Source organism: Haemorhous mexicanus, chromosome 1 (assembly GCF_027477595.1).
Source record: "Haemorhous mexicanus isolate bHaeMex1 chromosome 1, bHaeMex1.pri, whole genome shotgun sequence".
NCBI lineage: Eukaryota > Metazoa > Chordata > Aves > Passeriformes > Fringillidae > Haemorhous > Haemorhous mexicanus.
The window spans coordinates 121,514,656-121,540,252 of record NC_082341.1 but is presented as its reverse complement, the minus strand read 5'-3'; the positions used below and the strand labels follow the sequence as shown (position 1 = coordinate 121,540,252).

The 25,597-nt window shown below is 36.5% G+C and overlaps 1 protein-coding gene across 8 annotated transcripts in view; it reads right to left on the bottom strand.

Annotated features, from left to right (window-relative positions):
• CHD7 (chromodomain helicase DNA binding protein 7) overlaps positions 1–25,597 on the bottom strand; it is a 132,954-nt gene that overhangs the window by 14,966 nt on the left and 92,391 nt on the right. For all 8 annotated transcript variants that reach the window (XM_059861041.1, XM_059861067.1, XM_059861082.1 and 5 more), the window contains 16 exons: positions 24,184–24,298; positions 22,730–22,813; positions 21,716–21,853; positions 21,498–21,619; positions 20,818–21,061; positions 16,042–16,218; positions 14,570–14,713; positions 12,036–12,291; positions 7,329–7,539; positions 6,655–6,850; positions 6,257–6,424; positions 5,407–5,586; positions 5,075–5,185; positions 4,773–4,978; positions 3,657–3,856; positions 2,893–3,052 (listed from right to left, as the gene is read on the bottom strand). In XM_059861041.1, coding sequence (XP_059717024.1) covers positions 2,893–3,052; positions 3,657–3,856; positions 4,773–4,978; positions 5,075–5,185; positions 5,407–5,586; positions 6,257–6,424; positions 6,655–6,850; positions 7,329–7,539; positions 12,036–12,291; positions 14,570–14,713; positions 16,042–16,218; positions 20,818–21,061; positions 21,498–21,619; positions 21,716–21,853; positions 22,730–22,813; positions 24,184–24,298 — 2,712 coding nt within the window. The remainder of the gene's footprint in view (positions 1–2,892; positions 3,053–3,656; positions 3,857–4,772; positions 4,979–5,074; positions 5,186–5,406; positions 5,587–6,256; positions 6,425–6,654; positions 6,851–7,328; positions 7,540–12,035; positions 12,292–14,569; positions 14,714–16,041; positions 16,219–20,817; positions 21,062–21,497; positions 21,620–21,715; positions 21,854–22,729; positions 22,814–24,183; positions 24,299–25,597) is intronic.

Sequence of the window (25,597 nt, the reverse complement as noted above, 5' to 3'; positions counted from 1 at the left end):
GTGGTGCTTTCTGCTGGCTTCCAACAGGCCTGCCTGGCAACTGCTTACACTGCACAGAGAGGGACCCAGCTCAGCCCGGCCCCGGCGCATTTCATTTAGTTCTACCTAGTGCAGCTTGTGAAGTTTAGACACGTACTCTACCACTGCCTCTGAAGTATTGAAGCAAGTTTGTAAACAACTGAGCAGATGGCTTTCAGTAACTGTTCTGCTTCATTATCTCATAAAATTTCCTCAGCTGCTGCCTTAATACCATTTTTGGAAGCACATCAGAAGTTGTAGGAATAAACGAGATATAAAATCTGGTTTTACTACCTTACAATAAACCCTCAATATGGAATGTCAGGTTTTTCAGATTATACAACTTTTTGCTTCTGAGAATGGGGGGGAAAAATAATCCCCCATTTCCCTTGGGAGATATTAACTATTTTTACTCTTTATAGTTCAAACTGCTATTAAATTTTACCTACGCACAACCTAACTGTTACAAGGAAGTGAAAAATCTTTGTTGCCAAGTTTATTTTTCCCCATTTCTGCAATACTACAGTAGTTTTTGGAAGCACTGTCAGGTGTTGTGGTCACACTCAAAGCTGGCAGGAGAGAGAATGGCAGACTGGCTTTTCAAGGAGACTAGAAAAGAGGTCATTTCTGTAGAAAAAGTATCTACCTGAAGATAATCCTGCTCTCCTATGTTTACCCAATTCAGGGCACCCCCTGCTGCCTAGTTCATGAAGTAAAACCAGTAACAGCTAAGATGGAGATTACTCAACCTGCCCTCTCACTGTACCCAAATTCATCACAGCAACTGTTGAATTACTGCTGCTCCTGAACAGCAAGGGTGACCAGGGAAGCAGTAATCTGATCACCCACTTGCATGAAAAATTTAGACCACCACCAGTTTTGAGAAGTCCTTGTTAGAGATCAGATGCAACTAGAGCAATACCCGCTTTCACACATGTTATTCAATCAAACCACGGAAGAGCAGGGATGTGAATGAAGGTCATGTCTGCAATTCAAAACATGTCAGACATGCTTCTTTCTGTATGCACAGTAACTGGGACCAGTAAGGTGTCCCTGCTCCCTGTGTGGCTATGTAAATAAGCTGTTGAGGGTCTCTATCATCTTAGTATTAAGCAATAACAGCTGTTACATCAAGCCAAAGAGGAGAAGCATGAAATAAAACCCAAGATAAACCAAAAGCTAGAGGCTCTTTGCACCTTCCAGGAGTCCTATACATTAAACCAGCATACCCGGTACTTAAGGAAAGGACACCAATTCTTAAAAAGCCAACTTCAACTGGTACCTTTTCAAGGAAATTACTCAGATTTTTAACTGGCTCCACCTCTGTTTGATTTTACCTGTGCTAAAAACATGTGGCTTCTACAATTCATTTAGTCCTGGTGAATCTGGGAAGTGAAGGAAAAAGATAGCAACTGAAAACATTCTTGCCTATTTACCAGTCTTCCCAGTCCTTGTTATTGTTCTATTGTATTATTATAGGAAGCGGTATTTAAAAAACTAAGTCAGGTCTGCAAACTGATATAGCAAGTAATGAAGACATGTTAACTGAGAGATTAAAATAATGTTACAGGAAAGAATTTTATTACTTTAAGACCAAGTGAAATGTAATAACAGACCTGAGTAACAGTTCAGAAAAATCAGAAAGCAGTTTATTTGGAAGTGCACTCACTAATGTAATTCTATGAGTATCAGTTGTCATCAGCTAAGAATTAAGCTTGGTTAGCATCTGGAAATGAGCTAATAAACCCCTTAAATGCCTTTCCTCCTTCACATCACACCCCCTATTGACAGCCCACAGGTACTTTTCAAATCAATAGTATCTTTCCACTAAACAGCATTAAAAAGATGCAATACATATTCAAACCACAAAAGTAATGATGACTTTTCAGTAACACTGCATTACAACTGCATGATGATATACAATGAAGAGTAGAAATTTAAAAACAAAGACAAACATCCCAAAATCCCCAAAGCAATCAATCACGTCCCTAGCTCTAAACCAAGGTATTTTTGGGACAAAGTTCAGTGTCTATATGGAGAATATAGTAAGCAAAACTGAGATGGCATCAAAGAAAGCTGACACAAAAATAAGATATTATAAAACAAAAGCCAGAAAATATGTAAGGAAGGCTCTTAAGGGACATTCATAAAACAATAAAACATTATATACAGTGACCTTTATCCCCAAAAGCTTTTTGTGTAGTACCATGTTTAGAATTTCAAAAATCAAGTCAGGACAAATCAATTCAGGTAAAAGAGTTTGGTGGAAAATTTCATCTCAAAGGAGAAAGAATAAATATTCTGCATATTTATTGCGTATTATTGCCTATTTATATAGATAATTTATATATATTTATATACATAAATATTCTCTGAGGAGATCAAGAGAGGAAGGGATAGAAAGAATGAAAAGATATGCCCATATATAGGCAAACTACTACATTAAACTCCAGAAACTAGGAACTGGATATGAGTTTAACATTCATGGAACAGAATTTTAAATATCAGCCTCCACAAGAAGGTAAGAAGCAAACAGCTTTTGTTTAAAATAGCCAATTGTCAAGTGAAATAGACTTAATGTAGGACTGTAGTCTTTACTTGCTATGGTAAAAAACGACCTTATCTGATTCCATTCTTATTTAAAAAGAAGAGAATAATTTTCTTCAGAACTGTGCTGATCTGTCACAAAGAGCTTACAGAAGTGTCCAGATACCTGTTAAGATGATTATCCCCAAATTAAAAAGCAATAATAGCCTTTACATCCTATTAAATGTCCCTGTGTTCTATCAATATATCCAAAGTTGTGGATTTTTCAAAAGCATGTAGTTAAAAAAAAATCCCAAACCTCTAAATGAAACATATATTAGTACTTACTTATTACAGTGATGTTTAAGATGTTTCCTATAGCTGTCTTCTTGAAATAATACATCTGGATTACAGGTTGTGAGCCAATCAGCATCTTGCAGCATTGGCTGTGAACTCTGGGCTTTTACTTTCTTCCCTTTCCTCCCTCTGGGCACTGGTGCAGACAGACCTAGAAAACCCCCAATATTTCTTATGCAATCGGAATAGAAAAACTCTCACCCCAAACAGCATTACAAACATACGTTTAAAGCTAAGTATTCATTACTTTGAGGGCAACACAACCACCAAAAACTGAACAGCAACATGACTCAGTACAGAAAATTGCAAGTAACAAAATCAACCAAAACTTTCATGCAAATTTAGGTGTGAAGATTTCAAAAATTCAGAGTGCTAGCCAGAAAATGGTGTTATATAAATATTTCTTGTAAAAACTCTCATGAATCTAAATGGCCGTAAGGAAACAAGCTTTCTGATTAATGGCAATTCAAAAAAGATTAAATCCAGCAGTAGGTGCCAGCAAAAAAAAAAAAAAAAAAAAAAAAGCTGGACTATTTGTTTAAAACCGATTTAAAGGAAAGAGCACAGCATTTTACAAAGTGTCTGAGGGAGACGTCCCCTTTAAGTACAGACCAAGTCAAAGCCCACCTTACTCATAAAATCTGACAAGATCCCACGACATGTCAGAATGGCTATAGTTTAAACCAAATACATAGCACGACTGAAGCAATTCTTCCCTATTTACTAGCATCATTATTTGATTGTGGTAGACATACCGGAATGATTAACCAAAGCTCGAGTTTGCCCATCTGCAGTTGGAGTGATCAGATCCCAGATGAAACTTTTGATATTTTCATCCCCTTTGTAATGATTAAGACAATACACCAGGATAGTCCGGCAGATGGTTTCCACATCTTGCTCCGTTAGCTGACGTTTATAGCGCCCATGTGAGAGGATGTCAGTCCACCGACCCCAGCTACAAGAAAAATATGTTCAATTCAACAGCCAGGGTACTGGTATTTTAATTTGTGACTTTCAATTTAACTCCTGGTATCAAGCAACTTGGGACCTCCTGTGTTAGCGCTAATGCCTTTTGCATTTGCAGGTTATGTCAGGGAATCCAACTTCCAGCACCAAAGAGTTAAGAATGTTTATTTTACAGAAGAGGCAATAAGTTCACTGCTCGTAAAGCTGCAATTGAACTACACTCAAATTAATAAAGTACATATGTTTAACTCTAAAGGTCCCAGTAAGCTACAAATAGGAAACTCAACCAATTCTTACAATCATGGGATTTGAGGAACAATTCCTATTTTGAACCCAAAACCTATTACTAGCAACTGTTGCACACTAAATTTAATTAAATTTCTAAAATAAAGACAGTCATTCTGAAGGCCACCATGATAGAAATCAAATATAGCTACCTGCTTGCAAAGACATAAAATTCAAATTAGCACACTCAATGGGGAAAATATCAAGTATCTGAATTTAAGTGGTGACAAAGTCTAGATTGACTGCTGATTTCAAAACCACTTTGTTCTTTACGAATACACTATTACTCTCTTCAACGCTTAGAAAAGAGAGGTTGAAACTCATAACTCAAGAATTCTTTACACTGAGAAAGCAGAAACAAATATTCTGTCATCAAAAACCACTTATCTTACCAGTGAGCTCATAGCCATCTGTGACACACTCAGATACTTTAAACTAAGTAACACATATAAGTGCAATTTATATATATAGCAACCAAAACCAAATCTGACTGGCATGTATAAGCATTATACAGTATGATAGTATGTGAATGTGTCTAAGAGAAGGATGAGTTATTTACTATATATAATTTATTTTCAGATCTTTAGCCACAATTAGTATATCCTACTTGCATATCTTACCCATAAACCAACAAGTTCTTCTCCACCCTGAAACATTCACTTCTTGCATAACCTTGTGATTTGTCCTGAGGCCTACGGGGCTTTGTGCTAGGCTTTTCCTCAGAATCGCTTTCCAGGTCTGAAAACTCCATCAGCTCATCTTCTTTGACTGCACTGTAGAGTCTGGTTTGCTTCCTTACTCTTGGTGTATCAATAACTAGGTTGTTCTAAAATGATAGGGAAAATGTATAAATTTAGGAGGGGGTGGAGGGGGAGAAGAAAATCTTCAGTTTAATTGTACTAGAAAGAGTTCAAAAGCTTACCCTTCCATTTAGAGCATCGATATCCAGCTCAGCTTTCTTTGCCCACTTCTGCCAGAAATTAGGGTCATCCAAAGAAATATCTGTCCTGTTCCCTGATGCAACAAAACTAGCCTAGAAAAAGTAAAAGCAAGTGGATTGATTTCTTAACTGCATGCTACGAAGAATACCTGTTTTTCACTAGCAAATACAATACTTAGGAAGAGGTAGTATGAAGAAAGAAAGAAAGAAGACAAGTACACACAAAAAAATAAATTGACATAGAAGGCAATTGAATATACTTCCATCTATTCTGGTCACGTTTTATTAATTTTCCTTTGAATGTCAATGCATACCTTTGCAAATGTTGAGCCTTTTCCTTCAGATTCAATAGTAATTGTGTGTGTTCGCCTTAAGAGAATCTGATCAATATCCTCTTCACAAAACTTAGACCCTTCATCCTCCTCATCCATTAGAGCACCATATGCCCCCTTTCGAAGAAGATCTTCTATTTCTTTTTTAGACAGCTGTTGCACCTGTAACACATAAGAGGGGTTAAGGTTTTGGGTTTTTTTGACACCAGCCAATGTGTTCATCTGACAGCACAATCAGATGGATCATCCTCATATTTGGCATTTTAAGAACTGAAACTCTACGATAATGTGGTGGTGGTCAATTAAACATTCATGCTGAAATCACCTTTTAAAGAAGAATACAAACAACAAAATTCTCAGGGTGAAGTTATGTGAGTGGTTTAAATGACTTAATAATTCATTGTCACTGAATCCCTTTAGCTTTGATGACTGCTAAACTCCTCCTGGCAGCAGATTTAACTTACTAACCTGACAAAAAAGCTACAGCAAAGTAAGTCCCAAAGCAAAAAGGCTACACCAGCAAAAGCTAACTAGAAGAACTCCATAAAGTGCCAGGATCAACATAATGTAAAGAATGGAATGATGAGAATGGATCAGGATTGAAGAACATGACTCCACTTGCCCTCTTTTGGCAAGAAGTCATTATTGCCAAAAGAGCCATGAGATAGGCTGAGCCAGTTCATGTAGCCAATGCCCTTATTTAACCCGACTAAACTATCAGCCACACTCTATCTGAAAACCACTGCTCTCCAGCTAAAACACAAACAGGCAAGCAAAGTATAACACATTCATAGCATTTGTTGATAATGCACCTTAAAAAACTATTCCTTACCCCATTTGTGGCATTTTCTCTTCCACTCATAGACTGCAGCACAGCCTTATCAAGGCCCAGCTTCAGGCTAGCTTTGTCAAACATTTCCCTTTCATAAGAATTCCTTGTTATCAACCTGTAAATTTTCACTGATTTGCTCTGCCCTATTCTGTGACATCGTGCTTGAGCCTGAAGAAACAAAGGCAGATATTCAGTTACAGGTTACAAACAGAAGAAAAAAGAATTTGAAATAACCAATACAGAGAACCTACTTTAAAAGTTTTTTTTTTTTCAACATAAATAATATTGGTTATGCTTTCAAGAGAGCAACAACAGATAATTTCTCTTGTAGGTGAAGAAAATTTCACAGTAAAAAGGCAAAGAAAAATTTATAATAAAATCATCTCTTGTAATATTACCTGGAGGTCATTTTGGGGATTCCAGTCTGAATCAAAAATGATGCAGGTATCAGCAGCAGTAAGATTAATGCCCAAACCTCCTGCCCTTGTACACAGCAGGAAAACAAACCTATCAGAATCAGGTCTTGAAAACCTGTCAATAGCTGCCTGACGCAAGTTGCCTCTCACTCGACCATCAATTCGCTCGTATGGGTACCTGAAAAACAGATGCATTATAGGGACTGCTTTACTGCAATGGCACTGCTTCTTTAAAAGAATAGGCAATTAAAAACAACAAAGACAAATATGCTTCTATGGGGTTAGAAGAACTACAACCAACTAAGAGACTAACATTACTAGAAAAGACATACTACTTTGTCTCTTGCTTTGGTAAAGAACAGACTTTCACTCCAAGGATTTGACAAAAATTTAGGCCTGAACTAAAAAACTCTAGAGCCACCGAAACATTTAATGGAGAGGTTTAAAGCTCTCCATATGAGGTGATTTTGTATTCACTCAAAAGAAAGGGCTCAGTACTTGCAACCTCCAGGTTTCCTCTTTCCTGTAAGTCAGATCACTACAGAAAACACTGTTTTAATTTCCTCCCTTTCTATAAGGATTTCTCACAGGTTAAATGCAGTGGTCACTGAGGAAGGCACAGTTTATTTATAATTGTATTATATTGTTGCTCTCACCGTCTTTGAATGAGGTAGTCTTCCAGTATGTCCAAGCAGCGCACCATCTGGGAAAAGATAAGCACCCTGTGGCCACCAGCCTTCAGTTTTGGCAGCAGCTTGTCAATCAGCACGAGCTTGCCAGCAGCCTGGATCATTGCCTGGAGCTGAAAATCTGGAGAGTCGGCATTGTGTGTTTCTTTAAACTCTTCCAAAATTTTCTCTTCAGCACCTGCAAAGATTGGACAGCAATACATGAACACTGCAAAGGGTTTTATTAATAAACAATGAGCTCGCCTTCAATACCCTATAGAAACTGCAGGAATGTTTTAAGCACTATGTGAACAAACATTTATTAAAAAAATAAACATTTATAAAAAATATTAAGCTTAAATTTGAAGCAAACATCTACACAAATACAGCACAAATAAAAAATAGCTCTGAGAATTCATTCTATTTTTTCTCTCTTTTGAGCAATACTAAACTCTTTCCTAAATAAATTCATAGAAATATTGACACACGCAATACAATGGAAAAAAAAAATTAAAACGTGAAAAAAATTAAACATATTTCAACTGATAAAATGGATTTTTTTTCCTTTAAAAAATGTAACATGAAAGAAAACAATGTCTTGTTTCTACAGGAAAATACAAGGGACACAAATCACATTTAATACTGCCTCTAAAATCATCCTTAAACAGCCAAATGACCTGAACCTGCTCCTTTCATTATTAATAAAAAAAAAAAAAAATCCAAACAAAATACGGGGGAGAAGCAGCTATGAAATTATTATTTTACCTTATATTTAGTTTTTTCTCACTGAATGTATTTTTTTTGGTTCAGTTTGATGAAGCTATCCAACATATTTATTCCTTCCAGCATTAGTCAAAAGTTCTCTCTTGCTACTCGCTTCGCCTATGAATGATATGCACAGCAGCAACTATTTTCTTGTTTTGCTTACTATTGGAAGACTACAGACCAAGTTCAAGCTCTCTCTTCAACCTCTCCTGTGCTTTTATTCAATTTTTATGTCACTTCTACAAAGTGGGCAATTCCAAGAATTATCAGATTGCCAGTCTTGGCATGTAAAAATGCTAGGAATCTTTGTTCTAAGCTTATTTTACTTCCAAAGAAGCCACTTTTTTGAGCCATCTTTTTTTCCCCTCTGCTTTTTTTTTTTTGCAACAAAATGTCATTTATAAAATACTTCTAGTTTGTCTTCTATTCAGCTCCAATACTGCTTTTGAATAGCACAAGGCAAGATGGAAGTGTTGGGGGAGGGGGGAAGAACAGCTTACTGCCAGGCTTCTGCTGAGCATCCCTCTCTCAAATCCCAGCTCTAAGGAGATGCCTGTAAACAAACACGGAACGCGCCCTCCCTGAGCGATGGCTGGTTCAGTGCCTGCCGTAACGCGGTGCCTGCAGCAGATCCCACCCGGGGCAGGCTGCCTGACAGCTCCGTGCTGCTCCATGTGCTCGCACCGCTCGCTTTCACAGAACCCCACGGACTCAAGATGTGACCGCGTTTCACGATAATTTTACGTCCCTGGATTTTCCTGATCTGGACTCCCTGGATCATCCTAATGGCTTGCACATAAGGAAAGTAAGCCCAAATAAAATAATGAGTGTAAGCAGACACAAAGTTCCCTTCAATCATACCACTGCCCATCTTTGTAAAACGGGCAGAATTTTGGGCAGTACATCTCTGATTCTGTACTGAACTTTGGCAATTCCAGGATACAGCAGGCTGTCAAGCAGTTCCTATACAGTAATTTCAGTCATCTTTCCAGCTTACAGCAATTATTCCTGATTCAACTGCAATATCCAGATTTAAGTTACACTACTGTAAAGCAACCCAATATGCAAGAACTGCATCTGCAAAAGCAAACCACACCACAACAATCTGGTCTATTGAATGGTGAATTTACAGTATCAGAGCTTGGTCTCACTAAGACCCAAATCCAGTACAGATAACTCCAAAAATCTGTTCTTTCAATAACTCTGTTCTAGCTAAATCCTGTAGAAGACCAACCATTTTTTTTAAAATTCCTACTTCAACTGCAATTATGTCATGTCCATTGAGAGCCTGTTACCCAAAAGTTACTTGATGCAGTACCTGCTGGTCTGTAAAATTACTTCCTATTCTAGCTGATATTTAGCAGGGGATGAAAGGAAGGTATTTGAATGTGGGGTTGGTCAATCAGGGAAACCTCCACTTCTACTTTTCATTAGGAGAGGCTTCCAGGGCTCAAGAGGGCACAACAAACAGAGTAAGAAGCCTTTCTGGTGGTCAACACTAAGATGTGTAACTATAGAGGCATTCCCCACTGCTGGTTCTTGGAGATAGAGAGAGGAACGATGTATAAATACTTGCGAATGGTTGCTATGGAGAAAACAAGGAGTCCAGCCCTAAGAAAAATGACAGACAATGCTTTTTTACCCAAGCTGACTGGAGAATACCCAACATGCTGTAACTACCACTAGAAGCCTACTCCTAGTCTCAGCAGAACACATCTATCAATCAAGAAAGAAACAAAAACCCCACTTTACATTCAACTCCTATCATACTACTTCCATCACATAGCCTTAACTGAAGTTATATAGAAGACCTGTTTGCAACTCTTACACAAAACAAAACAGATTCAAATGTTCAAATAAAAATGCTTGCTCACAAACCCCACAAACTGGGAAGAAAATGAGGATTCAGAGACACTTTTATAAAAGCAGTTAAGCTTAGAACACAGAACTTGTTACTGCAAGAAATCATTCATCAGGAGAATACTAGGCAACCTTAAGTACTTCCACTGCAAAAACTCTGAGCAGAAATAAAATAAACTTGTGCCATTACACTAACAACAAAGTTGTTAAATATCAATCAGCAAAATAAAACCTTATAAAACCTCGGGCTCAGATGACAACAGCACGTGGGAATATTTTCTGCCCTAGAACTACAAAGGATGTATTTGTTTAGTTCCATCTCCACACTAACACATCAGGATTTCTTTTTCCCGTCAATCTGAAGGCTCAACCCACCTGACATGTTGCTGAATGATACCAAGCAAGTCCAAAGGTTCCAAACATCACAAAAATGTTTGATAAAGGCAAATGCATTCAAGAGACAAACCCACCTCCCTTTATTAAGATACACTAATCCAAAAATATTTGAGGTTTTCTAAATTAACACCTGAACTTTATCAGTCTCTTAATTATATTAAATGATACAAGACTTCTGAAGAAAAAGAAAACCCTTGCTGTAGGCAACGCTGCAATCACTGCTCATAAATTCTATTTGACAAAATAAAGTAGCAGCAAAATATTCTTTTTTTTTTCTTTCAACAAACATGAAATTAGGAAAAATAATAGCAAGGTTAAAAACTAGCTGAAAGCCAAGAAGCATCAATTCAGACAGACACCCATAACCTGAACAACCTAAACTATTCGGATAAACTCATTTACACAATGGATTAACTTAAGCAAAAAAATCAAGTAAAAAACCACAACAAACCCTGCACCAGAACCACAAAGCTACTTTACTGTATGTCATATGAGTTTAGAAACTCAACAGCCACCAGCATGGACAAGCTGAAGAACTTTGGAGTAAGCCTATGTCTTTGGAATAATTACTTGTCCATGAAATGTAATTAGATGTAATTTCATGAATCAGTTTAAGCATCCCCCCCCCCCCGCCTTAAACAAAAAGTGTCAAGGAAAAAAACTTAAGTACTACAATATGGAAGTCATACAATAAAAAACCTGAAAACACATATGGCTCTGGAACAAAACAGTCTTTCATCATGAAGCCTATAACCAGCATAAACCAACCATAAATCATATCTAGTAAGAAACAGGAGCTGGGAAACAAGAAACTAGTAGAATGCAACCCTGTATGGAGGCTTGTGTTACACCCTCAAAGGGAAGAACTGACCAGCACATACAAGTTCAGCATACTTAAGACAGAGCTGGCTGGCTCATCACAGGGTTGGTCACTGTAACAGCCTCCCCAGGGAAGTGGTCATGGCACCACAAGTAGAGTTCAAGGACCATCTGGTCCTTAAGTGATATGATTTAGTTTTTGGTAGTGCTCTGAGGAGCAGAGAGTTGGACTCAATAATCCCTACGGCTCTCTTTCAACTTAAGATATTTTATGATTCCATACTACTTGCCAAAGACAATCCTGATCTAAACCCAATACTATCACACAGAAAAAGCCACTGAAGTCTAGTATGACATTCACCCTAATCTTTCTCTTACTAGCCAAATTAAGAAAAGTAACTGACAACAGGTGGTCATAAAAGCAGGCTTGATCACGATTTCTTGCTCCACAACTTTTATTCAGAAAATTTAAGCTACTACCTTCTGATGTCTGACAGCAAGGAAGTAAGTAGCAGCTAACTATAAGTGAAGAAAAAATTACCATATTCATGCTAGCATCCAACAACCTGCATGATAACTGAATTCTTGCTTTTCACAACTAACAGAAAGGAAAACATTAATTCAGTCAGGGCTAAGTCTGTCAGGAAGCCGTAGAAAAAAGCAGCACAGAAAAAAGCAGCTGCAACAGCAGCACTGTCCTGGCTAGCAGATATCCATACCTGTGAGAATCTAAAAGGTTATCTCACTTTTCTACTTAAAATAAATGAATAAATAAAAAACCACTAAAATAGAATTTATACCTAGTGAACATTTTCATAACCATTTTTCAAATGAGGAGAAAAGTAGGCAGCCTACCATTAATAAGGTATGGATGATTGCAGCATTTTCTTAGTTCCATCATAGTGTTTAAAAGATTAGGTACATTTGCCTGACCTCCGCCCTTGGAAAGAAATGTGAAATTCTTTTCAAGAATAGCACGATAGTATTTCTTCTGAATATTTGTCAGCTCAACTTCAATGATGGTTTCCTCTTTGGGGGCCAGGTTCTTTTCTACATCCTCCTTGAGACGTCTCAGCATCATCGGCTTCAAAATAGCTTGCAGTTTTTGCACCTGGAAAACAGATGTTTAATAAAATAACTGAATTAAAACTGTTAGAAATCAAATATTCATTTTTCAAGTTCCTTAATTCTAAAAACCTTGTTTTCTACTTCAAATGCCAAGTAGAGAGCATTGTAAAAAAAAAAAAAAATCTTTCTTCAGTGACTCAGCAGCAAGTTCTCCTTGTTAACTCAGTGACATACACATTTCTAAAGTCTATTTTTGGTGTGAAGTCCTTCTGTTTAGTGATGTCTGTTATTAAATAGATCTCACTCAGAACTGTCCTTCTAGTACTGCACACAAATCATGCAGAGTAACCCTTTGTTAAATTAGCAAATCTGACACTTTTAAGATAACTTTTGCAGTTCACTTCTAATTACTAATCAGTAATTAATGCTATTTTCCCATTTTAGCTATCTGCTTCTAATTATTTTCTTATTTCCCTAGTTTTGACATCCACTGAAGTAGAAAACTATTAGGACTGGTCTAAAAATGAAAATACTGTATTTCTCTAACCACTTATGACACTGATAATTATTAGTGTCCCCAGGTTTTGTGGAATATTCATTAAGACACATCCTAAAGGGTAGGAGGGGCAAAAAAGAAAATGTCAGTTTTCCTAAAAAAAAAAAAAAGGCTAAGTTTAAGTTTTTGTAAAGTCTCTTACACAAAAAGCTCAAATGTATTCCATATTAAAAAAAAAAACCAAAACACCTGGCATTTAGATTGTTTTAGGCCATGCTTCAAAGTACAAACCATCTTAGTGCTGAAGAGCTAATAATTCACTCTGAAATTGGTCATCATCTCCTGATGCAGAGCTGCACAGCAGAAATATGAACAAAAGACACTTTCTCCTGAATTTATACAATTCCCTTAGTAATAAACCAACTCCAGAACAGAAAAGGTAATTAGCAGAGTGGGATGAACAATTGAGAAAATATATGGAACACAACTGCAAGGAATGGAAGAAAACCCCAAGCCATTAACACATAACCTGTCCTACCACTTAAACCCAATTCCAAAACATCTGAGTCAACAGATAAAGAAGTTCTCCTGTACTTGTTGAACCAATCTAATTCTGATCTGCCATTGGCATTATTTTAGTAATAGTTCCATGTATGGATTTAAAAGCTTCCAGTTATTCTGAGCTGGCCACACAAAAGCTATGTTGAGAGTTAGGATATATTAGCTCTAGTTCAAACACTTCATTAACTGGAATATATGGCTTCTGCATCAGAGCTGGCTCACTTTCAGTCAGGTCAGTGTCCATTCTGACTGACATGTAATAGCATGAACAACCTATGGAAACATATCCTATTTTGCCAGGAGGCCATGGACTAGAGGAAGAGCTATTTTTTAATTTAGACTATGATGTGTGAAAGAGTTGCTCTCAAAGAAAGTCAACAAATTCAAGCGGTCAAAAGTTGAAAGATATCAAAAATTGCATTTTCAGACAAAGCAAACAAAGTTACATACAAAGATACATGCAGTTATCACCACAGGAAGCAAAGGGCCAAATTAAGATGCCATGCTTCAGTTAACTCCTAATATTAAGGTGGTTTGGCCTTTTAAAACATTTTGACACATACAAAGAAACATTTTACATTTGAGATATAAAACATGTTGCACCTAGGGTCTTTCATTTTGTATTGATTTATGCATTTCTTCTCTGGGACAGCTTGAGAAATCTATTTCTGAGTTAAAAAAACACCTCTATCCATTTGGTTACCTCTTATTAAACTGGGTTTCTATGTTCCTGTTTGCACATAAGTCACTGAGAAAACTCTCAGATATTAATTCCACAGAAGTTACAGGGAGAGTCCCTTCACTCTGATGCTTAAGAAAGAATGTCAACTGACAGGTTAATAGTCATAGAAGTATTTTATTTTCATCCAGAAACCATTACAGAACACCCCACCTCTATTTTTAAACATTACATTTTAATAAAGGGAATGTCTTTCTGTTTCTGCAAGACCAATGGACAAAGGACAAAAAAAAACAAAACAAAACAAAAAAAAACCCACAAAACTCCCAGAACAGTGAAAAGGCAGAATTACTTTTGAACAAAAGCAAAAAACCCTCAACTAAATGAAAATAAACAAAAAAAAAAAAAAAAAAAAAAAAAAAAAAAAAAAAAAAAAAAAAAAAAAAAAAAAAGGATAACCCCACCATGGTATTCCAGGAAAAAAATAGGTATTATTTTAAAAAGCAAATAATGAAGTTCATATAGAACAAAATGGATAAATTCTCAATATCTAAATAGAAAAGTAAGTGTGCAAAATAACTTTACCTGCTCTTCAGTTTTAAGATCCCCAAATTCTTGCATGAATGTGGTTTCTGATGGAAAGCGACCTGGTTCCAAGAAGTGAAGTAAGCTAAACAGCTCTTCTACTGTGTTTTGCAAAGGGGTTCCTGTAAGCAGCACTTTATGCTCCTGAAAGGTTAAGAAACAGTTGCCTAGGAATCCATCACTTTAATTTCCAATGCAAAAATACACAAAATTCTTTCCCCTTGTCACCATATGTCTGTCTCACCTTTGCTTCCTCTCCCCTCCCCCAGCTACTTACATAACATTGTTCTCAGGACATTTCTAACTGGTACTCTGGTGCTCCTTCAGTGATAGCCCAGAAAAACACTTCACTATTTAAGCAGCTTCAAAAGTCCTCCAAGATACAAGAACAGATTTTACTGGTCCACAATGTCCCATCCCTTTCACAAGTACAATGAGCTTTAGATGACAAAGTAACAGTTGAACCTAATCCATCATTTCCAGTAAAAATTCATTTATTTACCACACCTCCAAATGACCTCAGTGCACTGATCTCCTCAGGCCAGGAGATCAACACAGGATCTAACAGGAACCTTGAAGCAGAGTTCTACCTTCCTACTACATGCTAAAGAGCACGAGAGTGGCAGAGACAAAAGTAGCTTAATGCTTTAGAGAAGGAGCCCAGACAGGTTCAGCAACTAGCCCAGAGCCAAACATAAATTTAGCAGTGCCACAAGAACTAATGTGAAAAGTCCCGTATCTCTATCTGTAAGACTGTAAGTTCTGCTCTCCTCTAACAGCAACCACAATAAGAAAAACAAAAGGTACACAGCATTTTAAAAAACCGAATTAGAGTTTAGTTTAGCACGATTGCATTGTTCTCACATTTTAAGAGAATATTCTGCCTAAAACAAAGTTATTATTGTGTCTTTTAAATAGTAAATATCTTCACATTGTCTTATTTTTCTTTATGAGTTTAATGCACCTATTTTGTACACATAACATAATACATATTTATGTAAGCGTCAGAAACCAACTCACTTGCCCTTCCCTTAGTCAATATGAAAGAATATCCTTATGGACACACAACAAATTAACATTAGAGCTGATATTAATGCAGAGCAGTTTAACTCATGGCCAAATTGGGCCACCTGACCACATTACACTTTTAAATAAATGTCTATGTGAAGAAGTGACTATGGATTAACTCACATGAAGGGAGGGAAAGAATAAATTTCTTTTTATTGTCTTAGGAGAATCCACATTATTCTACATCTAAATCAATGAAAAATCTTATTAAATATCAGCACTCCAAAACTGAAGGTATGCATATGCTTCCAGGTATTTTATACTTTCTCATCTGCATTCTCTTAATCTTAACACCTGATGATTTACTTGAGAAAAAAACCCTTTTATTTTACTTTTTGATTAAACCATAAATCAGAAGTAATAAAACTACAGAAGACTCAAAGGTAAGAGAGATTCACACTGACCAGATCCATCATCTTGAGTCCTTCCAAAAGCTTACAGTTCCTGTTTTTCAGCCTGTGGGCCTCATCAATGACCACGCAACGCCATGGAATGTTACGCAGCTCTGGGCAGTCAGTCAAGATCATTTCAAATGTTGTGATAATGGCATGGAACTTGTAGGACCCTTTTATCACACGACCCTAAAAGGAACAGCAAATGTTAAAAATAAAATCCCTGGCAAAGAAAGGAAGCAATTTGTTTCACCTTCAAATTTTATTTTTTAAAAATACAAAACAGTACAACAGACAAGACATTTAAAGCAAATTAAGTCATTGTTCCTGACTAAATGGGGAAATACAATTCTGTAAGCTTGCTACTGGCTTCATGATAGCTGTTTTTAATCCTGTAAATAGGCCCACAGAATCACTGCACATTGATTACCAAGAAGTTATACAAGTATTTCAGTTGTAATTCATATGGATTATACTAATGTCTCAAGGCATTAATGTATTGCTGCAATATTAAAATAAGGTTTTCAGACTTCATCAAGAGAATTCTCTCTTAACTTGAATTGAAGGTACATGAAGGTCCTCCCAAACAATCCAAATACAGCAAAAGTGCATTAAGGTTTTCTTTTTATGACTATTTGAATATTGTGCTGACTTATCATTTTTTTTTCCCCAGTAGACACTCAGGATTCAAAACACTAACAGTTCATAGAACGGCTTGGGTTGGAAGGGACCTTGAAGACCACCTATTTCCAACACCCCTGCCATGAGCAGAGATGCCTTCCACTAGACCAGGTTGCTTAAAGCTCTGTTCCATCTGGCCTTGAACACTTCCAGGGATGGGGAATCTACAACAGCTCTAGTGAAAAGCTTTGGCAGAAGCAAATATCTGAGCTTTTAAATGCAGAATGTGTATCTGCATACAATTCCATAATATTTTTGTAAGTCTGTGTTAAGCAAAGTTCAACAGGACAATTAACCTGATGTCTGACACCATATTCACTAGTTCATTAGTTCAGTCTTATTTTCAGCACTGATATAAAGACTGTTTAAAAAAAAACCCTGAATAAACTTTATTCAGGAGCATGAAATGAGCATCTTTCTGACATTATGCTATGCTTCTTGCCAATGCTGTTCAAAGAAAAATGTAATTTGGTACCTCCAGTGTCACTGGGTCTGTGCAGAAAAACTGTCTCAGTAAGGATGAGCATTACACAAGTTCAAAGCTATTCCACATTTTCAAAGGACTCTGTCATGGGTTGTATATTGAATACATTTCAAAAGAAGCACATATTTTACAGTAAGGTGACCATTTCTTCCCTTGGACCTGTGCAAGACTGAATCCTTTTATAAGTGACCTGCCTATAATCCTCTCTAAACCATGGGGATCAGAAGTGGCTACTGACCCAATGAAATTATTGAAAACCTAATATCCTGAATTCAGCATTAAATCTGCCTACTCAAATCAAAAACATTTCAGAGAGAGTAATGACCTGCTCAACAATGCTTTCTCGTGGCATAGTCCAGAAATATTTATCTTGTTAGGGGCAAAAAAAGCTGTTACTTAACAAACAGCAGATGAAGATACACTAAGTGGGCAGCTTTGAAAGCCAGCAAACTGAAATGCTATAACCTTTTCATGAGCCAAGTAAATTTCCACCACAAACCAAGTCAGCTCTTTTCCAAGTCTCCGTCATTAGCTGTATTTGGCACATACAGGTTTTGTAATCTTAAAGCAGAACTCCTTCCCAGTGATGGGACAATACAGAAAAAGCACATGGTTTGTTTGATATTCCAACCAGGGAAGGGCCCCTAGGAAGACCTTCCAGTTATATTGCTCAAGAACACCAGAACAAGCTTCTCTATGTGAAACTCACAGCAGAATGTCTCTGATAACACCATGTCTTTCCTGTTGAAGTCACACACCACTGCAAAAACTTATTTTATTATTGACTACTCTTTAGCATTTCACAACAACTTGACTCTGGTAAGTGGGGCTGACCCTGAACAATCACACTACTGTAGATGGGGTAGGTGCTTCTTATGCATGTTCTCTGTCGCTACTGCCCTTCAAAAGCTGCTCACACACTCTCAATATTCAATTGTCTTTCTGAGAAATGGCGCAGATCGAGAAGCCTCTTTTCATATTAAGACCTAAAAAGCCAAAGATGCCTGATGCCTGGGTTGATGTGTCTGGCAAGGGAACTAGAAATTATGCTGCTAAATCATGTCTTCTTTCGCTCTGTTTTTGTCTCCCATCCCATTCCCAGTGATGGTACTTTGGAGAATGATAGAGTGAACACTACATAGGGACTCTTTTTTTCAGAACATGAAGAGATTTTTTCCCCTGTTTTTGGTTTCTACCATGTGTTTCACAGCTGACACTCTTAGAAAGAATGGAACACAGAAGGTGATTTTGTGACACATCTAAGCTAGCTGCCACCAAAAGGATGAGTTCTTTCTATTTCTCCTTTATCCCTAAATGCAGTAATTGTCTGATTCAACTCTTAAGACAGTTCAGGGAGCAAAGCCAGCAGAAAATCATTCATTTTTCTGTGCCGTGAGTGCTTTGTCATTACTCGCTATGGGGTAAAATGACTGCCATGCTCACGGCAAGAATTAAGAATATGGCAATGGGGGAACAAAACTTTCTGCTGCATCTTGCTGTAGATCCCTTTAGTTACCTTTAAATCAATGAAACAACATTGCCAAAATAACTAACAATCTGCACAGTAAGTGGGATTTTTCAAATGACATTCCTTCAGGCTTCATGCTAAGTAACTGCTAAGGGGAAGAACATGCTGAGAACAAGCACCACTCAAATAGCAAACAAATATGATTCTTAACACAGGAAACAGTTCAGCAGAGACAGTATTTGTATAAACCCAAATTTTTAAATTATATAAAATATCAATCTCTGCTAAGAAATTATTTTAAAATCAGAAAAACTGATTTCAATCCCACTTCATTTGCGTATTATACATCTAGGTAAGAAGCTAAATGTGAGAATTATTATAAAGAATATTAGAGATTAACAGAATGGCCTGGATTTGGACCTTAAATTAATCTAGCTCCAGCATTCCTGCTGTGGGCTGGGACATACACACCTTCTCTGGCCCACCAGACCTCAATAAAGCAACTGTTACTCAAATAAATCTTCAAACACAGATACAATTTTCATTTAAAAGTTTCTTTGATAAATTACTAAGAAAACAGTCATTTTATAGACCACACAGCTGTAACTTCTAACTAATATAAATTACTATGTGTTTCTCTACTATGTTTAAATACATAGTTCTTTCTGTTTGCCCTAATGACATGTCGAATTGTGCCACAGTCATCACCTTCAAAACAGTTTTTTATCAGTTTTTTACCTGTAAAAGCATATTTTCTATCTTGCAATCTCTCCCATAGCTTTGCTCTAAGACTCTGGTTTTCCAACACACTTTGAGGACATGAAGTGAGAGCTAAGCAGAACTGGACCACTCATCGCATCAATGACAAAGAGAAGAATGCTTTTCTCATCTCTATATTAAAGATTTGTTTTTTCTCCCATGCACTCGCACTACACTAGCCCTTTTAACCACTGTGTCACGTGGTTTAACTGCTCATATGCCATGAAAAAAAAGATCTGCTTTTGTCTTACAGCCTTCCCAGAGCTGAGCTCTCCCTGTGGTAAGAATCATCTTCATTCCTTGTCCACAGGCAGCCCTGTATTTAGCTATTCTGAGTATTGCTAGATTGGATCCAATTTATTAAGTAATACAGCTTACTCTGTATCCATGAACTGTCTTAATCATTTACCACTCTCCACATCTTTGCGTCATTTGAAAACTTCCTCAGTAATGATTTTATATTTTCTTTCAGGTCATTGGTAAGTTATATAGCTCATGGACATGAACCAATCCCTGAAGAACTATGCTGGAAATGCAAATCACTTCTCATTAACAATTACATCAAGAAATATCAGCTAGCCAGTTTTAAATCCACTTAATGTGTGCCATATTGATTTTATATCCTTCTAGTTTATTAATCAAAATCTCCAGTGGTGTAAAATAAAATGCTTTAAAGAAAATCTAAATGTATGAATTCACCACTATCACTTTTTAAAGCTCAGTTGAAAATAGTACTCCACAGGTTGAACTTCTACCCTTTATCTCTCTTACATGAGGCAGATTTTATTGTTCTGTAATAACATTCAGTGTATGCACATTTTATTTCCCTTAATTCTGTTTACTCTGGGAAAAGTCATGCACTTAGGAGTAGGGATCTGCTTCTCCTCTTAGCTTCTGTTTTCAAAATAATTTTCTGTTTCTACCCCTAGCAATTTCTGCTTTCCTTCACTCACAACTATTCAACCTAAGTGCAGTAATACACATTCAAAATATATCTGACTTACAAAATTTGATAAAGAGGCATTGACAAGTTTAATTTCTGCAAGCAGGTCTTTCCTGGAATGGTAGGTAAAGATTGATTTTTAAGCTTAGTTCAACTTAAAGGAGTTTCTCCATTAAGAATCTCTTTTGCCAGCTCCCCTCAGAATCACAAAATAACAAAAACCCTGTGTGAAAGAATGAAACTCTAAACAAAAGTTGCACCATTTCATGGTGCCCCTTTATTCCCAGAGAGATACTAGCCATTATTAAAAAGCATTGTTAATACATGTATCTGCATTTCTAACTGAAACCTAACATACCAGTACTGAAAAACTAACTGATGCTTAAATTAATAAACAACTGTAAAGCATATACAAAAAAAAAAAGAGAAAAAAGGAAAGTGAAGAGCTTTTACCTGTGGATCTTTGAAATACATTTCATACAACTGAATGGTCCGCCGACTCGCTTGACTCCCATGATACACAACCACATTCAACTCTGTCCAGGTGCGGAACTCCCTTTCCCAGTTGGGAATTGTGGACAATGGTGCAATAACCAAGAAAGGACCATGGATTCCTTTCAAATATATCTCATAGAGAAACGTAATGGACTGGATAGTCTTTCCCAACCCCATTTCATCTGCTAAAATGCAGTTTCGTCTGAAAAGAAGAATAAAAACAGGCTGAATGATTTATTCCCAACTTAAAATGTAGAAAATCAGTAAGGCAATAACCTGAATAAACTGGATATTTCTAGAATGAAAAGGTATCATAACATTTTGCATTTGAAATAAATGTTATGATTTGTGATGCAGTCAGCATAGATATATCCCTTCTATCTACCTCTCAAGTTCACAAGGGGGAGGAAGAAGCAGCAGGGGCATGCATGAACCCAAAGCACTTGCCACAAGAATCTATCTGAAACATTCATGTTCCACCCCAAATTAGTTTGTATATGACTCCTACAGCAAAAAAAGAGCCATGTAAATGATTCTAAAATCTCACTTTAGCAGGTTACTTTAAAAGGCTGCTATTTTAAATAAGCTATAAAAGCTTTTCCAAAGCAGGATTCAGCAGTAAGCTTTGTTTTACGTACGTGTTGTACCAATTGAAAAGAAGCCAGTTTACTCCCTCCAACTGGTATTCCCTGAGTTTGTTATTGTTTTTATACTCCCTGGAACTCTCCGATTTCTTCCAGTCATCGGCAGGAGGTCGCTCCTGTTTCAAATACAGCAAATCCCATTAGTGGTTTCTAAAAGACCACATTACTTTACTATTTTCAAATAAAATCCTCTATATAGAGCCAATTCTTACCACACGCTCCATTTCTGGCTCCCTAGACATCAGTTTCTCAAATTCTTCGATCTTGGCTTGGTCGATGTCTTGCTTGAGCTCCCAAGTGCTGTCTTCATAAGGAAGTGAACACCACTTCACCAGATAATGCGTGACAGGCTTTGTTAAGACAAAAATTACATTATCTCACAATACAGAAAGAATAAAAGTGTACCCTTTCTTACAGATCTGCAGGCTAGATGAAATTCAAAAAGCTTGATCGGACCTGAATGCCTGACTCAGCCAGAAGGATAAGCAAACAGCAGGCTGACACCTTGACAACCTAACCAAGTAAGATGAGAACCTGGAGAATGGAGGCTTACCACCAAAATGAGCATAACACAATTGAAATAAGGTTAGACTAAAATTTAGAAGCAAAACAATATTCCCATTTCAGCCCTTATAATTCTATGCTTTACTACATATTTAAAAATCGACTGTTTTATCAGCATCATCAGAAACTTCACAACAGACAAGTCAACCATCACCATTCACTGACAGAGCAACATGGAAACAGTGACACTGCCAGTGAAACTTTCTATTCTCCCAGGACCAAAAAGGAATCTCCTGGAAGACAAAATCATCTTCTTTGCAGAACAAGTCATTAAAAATGAAGAAACAGTGAGTTCAGGACTTCTTCTGTAACAGGTAGTCTAAACCATTACGACATTTAGCCAAGACTCTTTCTTGCAATTTTCATTTACAATATTAAATATCAATCACTCTGTCATTGTTGCCTTTTGGTTGGTTGTTTCGTGCTTTTTTAAAAAACAGGTATCTTATAAAAAAAGTTTGTAATTCTCAATTAGCCCCCTTTATTTAAGGGAAACCACTATATTAGCCAATGTTTTCCTCAAACACATTCCTATTTTTTACACACCTACACTGTGGTAGTTTCTGTAAATGTTTAATATATTCTAATTAATATATTTCGAAACAATAAATTATAAACACAGTCTGTATGACTAGACATGCACTAAACAAAGTTTTGTTTACCTCTCCATTATCATCTGTGCTACGTGAAAAATCCATGATTCGATCAACTTCAACATAATCTGGATTAAAAAGCTCATCATCAATCTGTTCAAGGAGAGAGGCAAAAATATAAAAGATATCTCTATTAGCCCTTCCTGAGAGGAAAAATGATTATATATTTCACAAGGCAATAATATTTTGGGTCATGGTGACACAGAATTTATATTTGGCAAACTTCAACATGTTAATTGAAATGCTACAATTCAGCAAGATCATTCCCCGTGAGGGAATCAGACTTCTCAGACTTTGTTAACTGGGCCTCTTAATTACTGTGTGAAACCTTTTACTGTGAGAGAATGTTTAAGAATATTTTAAATGAAGTGTGAAATTACAATTCACTAATGAGCAATCGAAAAGGCTTATGGCATGCAATGCATTTAGCATTCTTGAAAACTACAGCTTGCAATAAAGAAATTAGAGCCTTGTACACTAAGTGCCTTTGGATTATTTTAACTACAGGAACTGTCTAACACTTTACAAGCAAGATTTAAAGATTATTATTTTAAAAGCAGAGAAAACACAATGCATGCATACACAGTTTCTCTAAAAATCACAATTTGTCAGGTTCGTTCCTATGCCTTAAATAACTTACAGGATTCTCTTCCGTACTAATGCATAGCATTTCATTTTATAGTTTTAAGATCCACTTCAACTGAAGAGACAGCCAAAAGGACTAAAGACTGTATATTTTAAAAGCTTTTTCTGAAACAATGACAAATTCCAAGTATTTACAGTAACTTGTGATTCACTTGGAAACATATTAAAAAGAGAAAATGGAAACAATTCCAGGTATCTTCACTTAGAACAGGTGGAAGTTTTCAATTTGCAACAAGTTTATAGTTTCAGCTTGAATGATATAGTAAAAATAAATATAAATAAATAAACGCAGTAGCTCATGAAGACTTTTTTTTTTCCTTAAAAGACAGCATTTTTCTAAAAGGTAATCTTTCAGAGACACAAATCAGCAGATCTGGTCTTTTATTGACAGGACCCCTGCTACATTACTGCTTATGGCTCTAAGTGAAATTAAATTGATGAGAAAAAGCTTTGAATCCCTAGTGAGCAACAGTCCATAACATAGAAAAAAAGCATGCATTTCTTCTGGCATAATCAGCTCCTGAGAAAAAAGACATGGTACTGATTCAGTCAGGCTTACAAGGCTAATAACTAGCCACTCACTTCAAGGAAAAAAAAAAACCAAACAACCAAAACTATAGGAAAAAGCATACAGTCAGGATAGATGACTTTCATAAACTTGCAAGCCTTGCATCCAGATTGCTTTATGCTTTATACCAGAATAGGTGCTACTGATATATCAGAGTTATTCAAAATGTTCTGCTTGCATACAGAACAAGAATTCCTAAGAATATTCCTTAAACACCCAAAAGAAACAAACAACAAAAAAAAAATCGTACTTCAGAAAGGAATTTATTCTGGCCCTGCTTTGCCTTAAACCGTTTAATCTTCTGCTGAATTCTCTTGTCTTTGTCCAGCTCTTCCACAGATGCCCACTGACAGTGAAGGTAAGAACTAGAAGATGAAACAGAAAAATCTTATTCAAAACTCTGCTTCCATTGCACTCCTGATTTATTCCACTAGTATAACTAGATTTTTCCAGCACGGCGTGGTGCTATGCTTGGAAATCTTAACACTATCTTCTTTGCCATATAGGTTATTAACCAATCATCTTTACTCAAACTATACTTATTAATAGGGAAACTTGTCAGGAAATAGAAACTCAAAATTTGAATACATACCCTCTATACTTAGTTTGGCACAAAACTAGGATGATTTTTATTGGACATACTTAAAACATAATTACTATACAAGACACTTATAGTAAAGTCACTATTTAACATCATATTCTAGCAAAGAGTAGGATTTTCATAAGTTAATCAAAGGATGTAAATATTTAAAGTACTACTCCTATATAATTTTTTTTGTGAGAATAGCATTGTAACTCAAAATTACTTGTTAGTCTTTCAAGACTGACAGAGAGAAAAGAAAATCTCCTTGTAAATGCAGTTCCACATAACAACATAGAAGACAAAACAGTATCTCTACCAAAGTGACTTGTCCCACTCCATAAATTTAGCCTGTCAAAAGCTCTAGTGCTCAGACAGCACAGTTAACACAAAAATTACGTCTGTGCAACAGAACTAAGCAAAACACAATTAAGCAATTAAACATTATACAATAAACAATATAGTGCAAAGGATACAAAAATGACAGCATATTTAAAGTGAAGTCAACTACGTGCAGTTAGCTGCCACAAGCGCCCTTAAAGCATATTTCTGTCTCTCAGGAAGAAAATTTGGTAAAAATACACAAGGTGTGCTATTTTCCTACAAAAAAAGTGAGCTTATCCAGCTATGAAGTGTTTTATTTTAAATACTGATTGCATTGCAGTTTCAGAGTCCAGAAGTGAAACAACATGCTGCTATCACCACGATTACATTCCTCTCATGGAGGGGTAACGATCTGCTGGAATACTGAAAGCCATCTCATTTGTTTGTTATCTTAGGCATTTTGTTCAACATAAATCTTGTTTTTGATACAACATCAGGGGTTATTTTTGAGTAGTTTGCACACACTCTACAGTTACAGTTTGACCTACACAGCACAGGTGTGTGCTCATGAGCCTGCATGCACAATGAGTCTTAAAGTATTTAATAACAAAGCAATTTTACCTATGGATTTAATTTTGGAGAGACCACAAATTAAAACGACACTGTCAACCCCTGTACCACCACTGTAAGGTCTTCCCCTGTTTATCTGTCACTGTTTTGGATTAAACATAAGATAGGTTTAAAGTTTGATAATAACTTG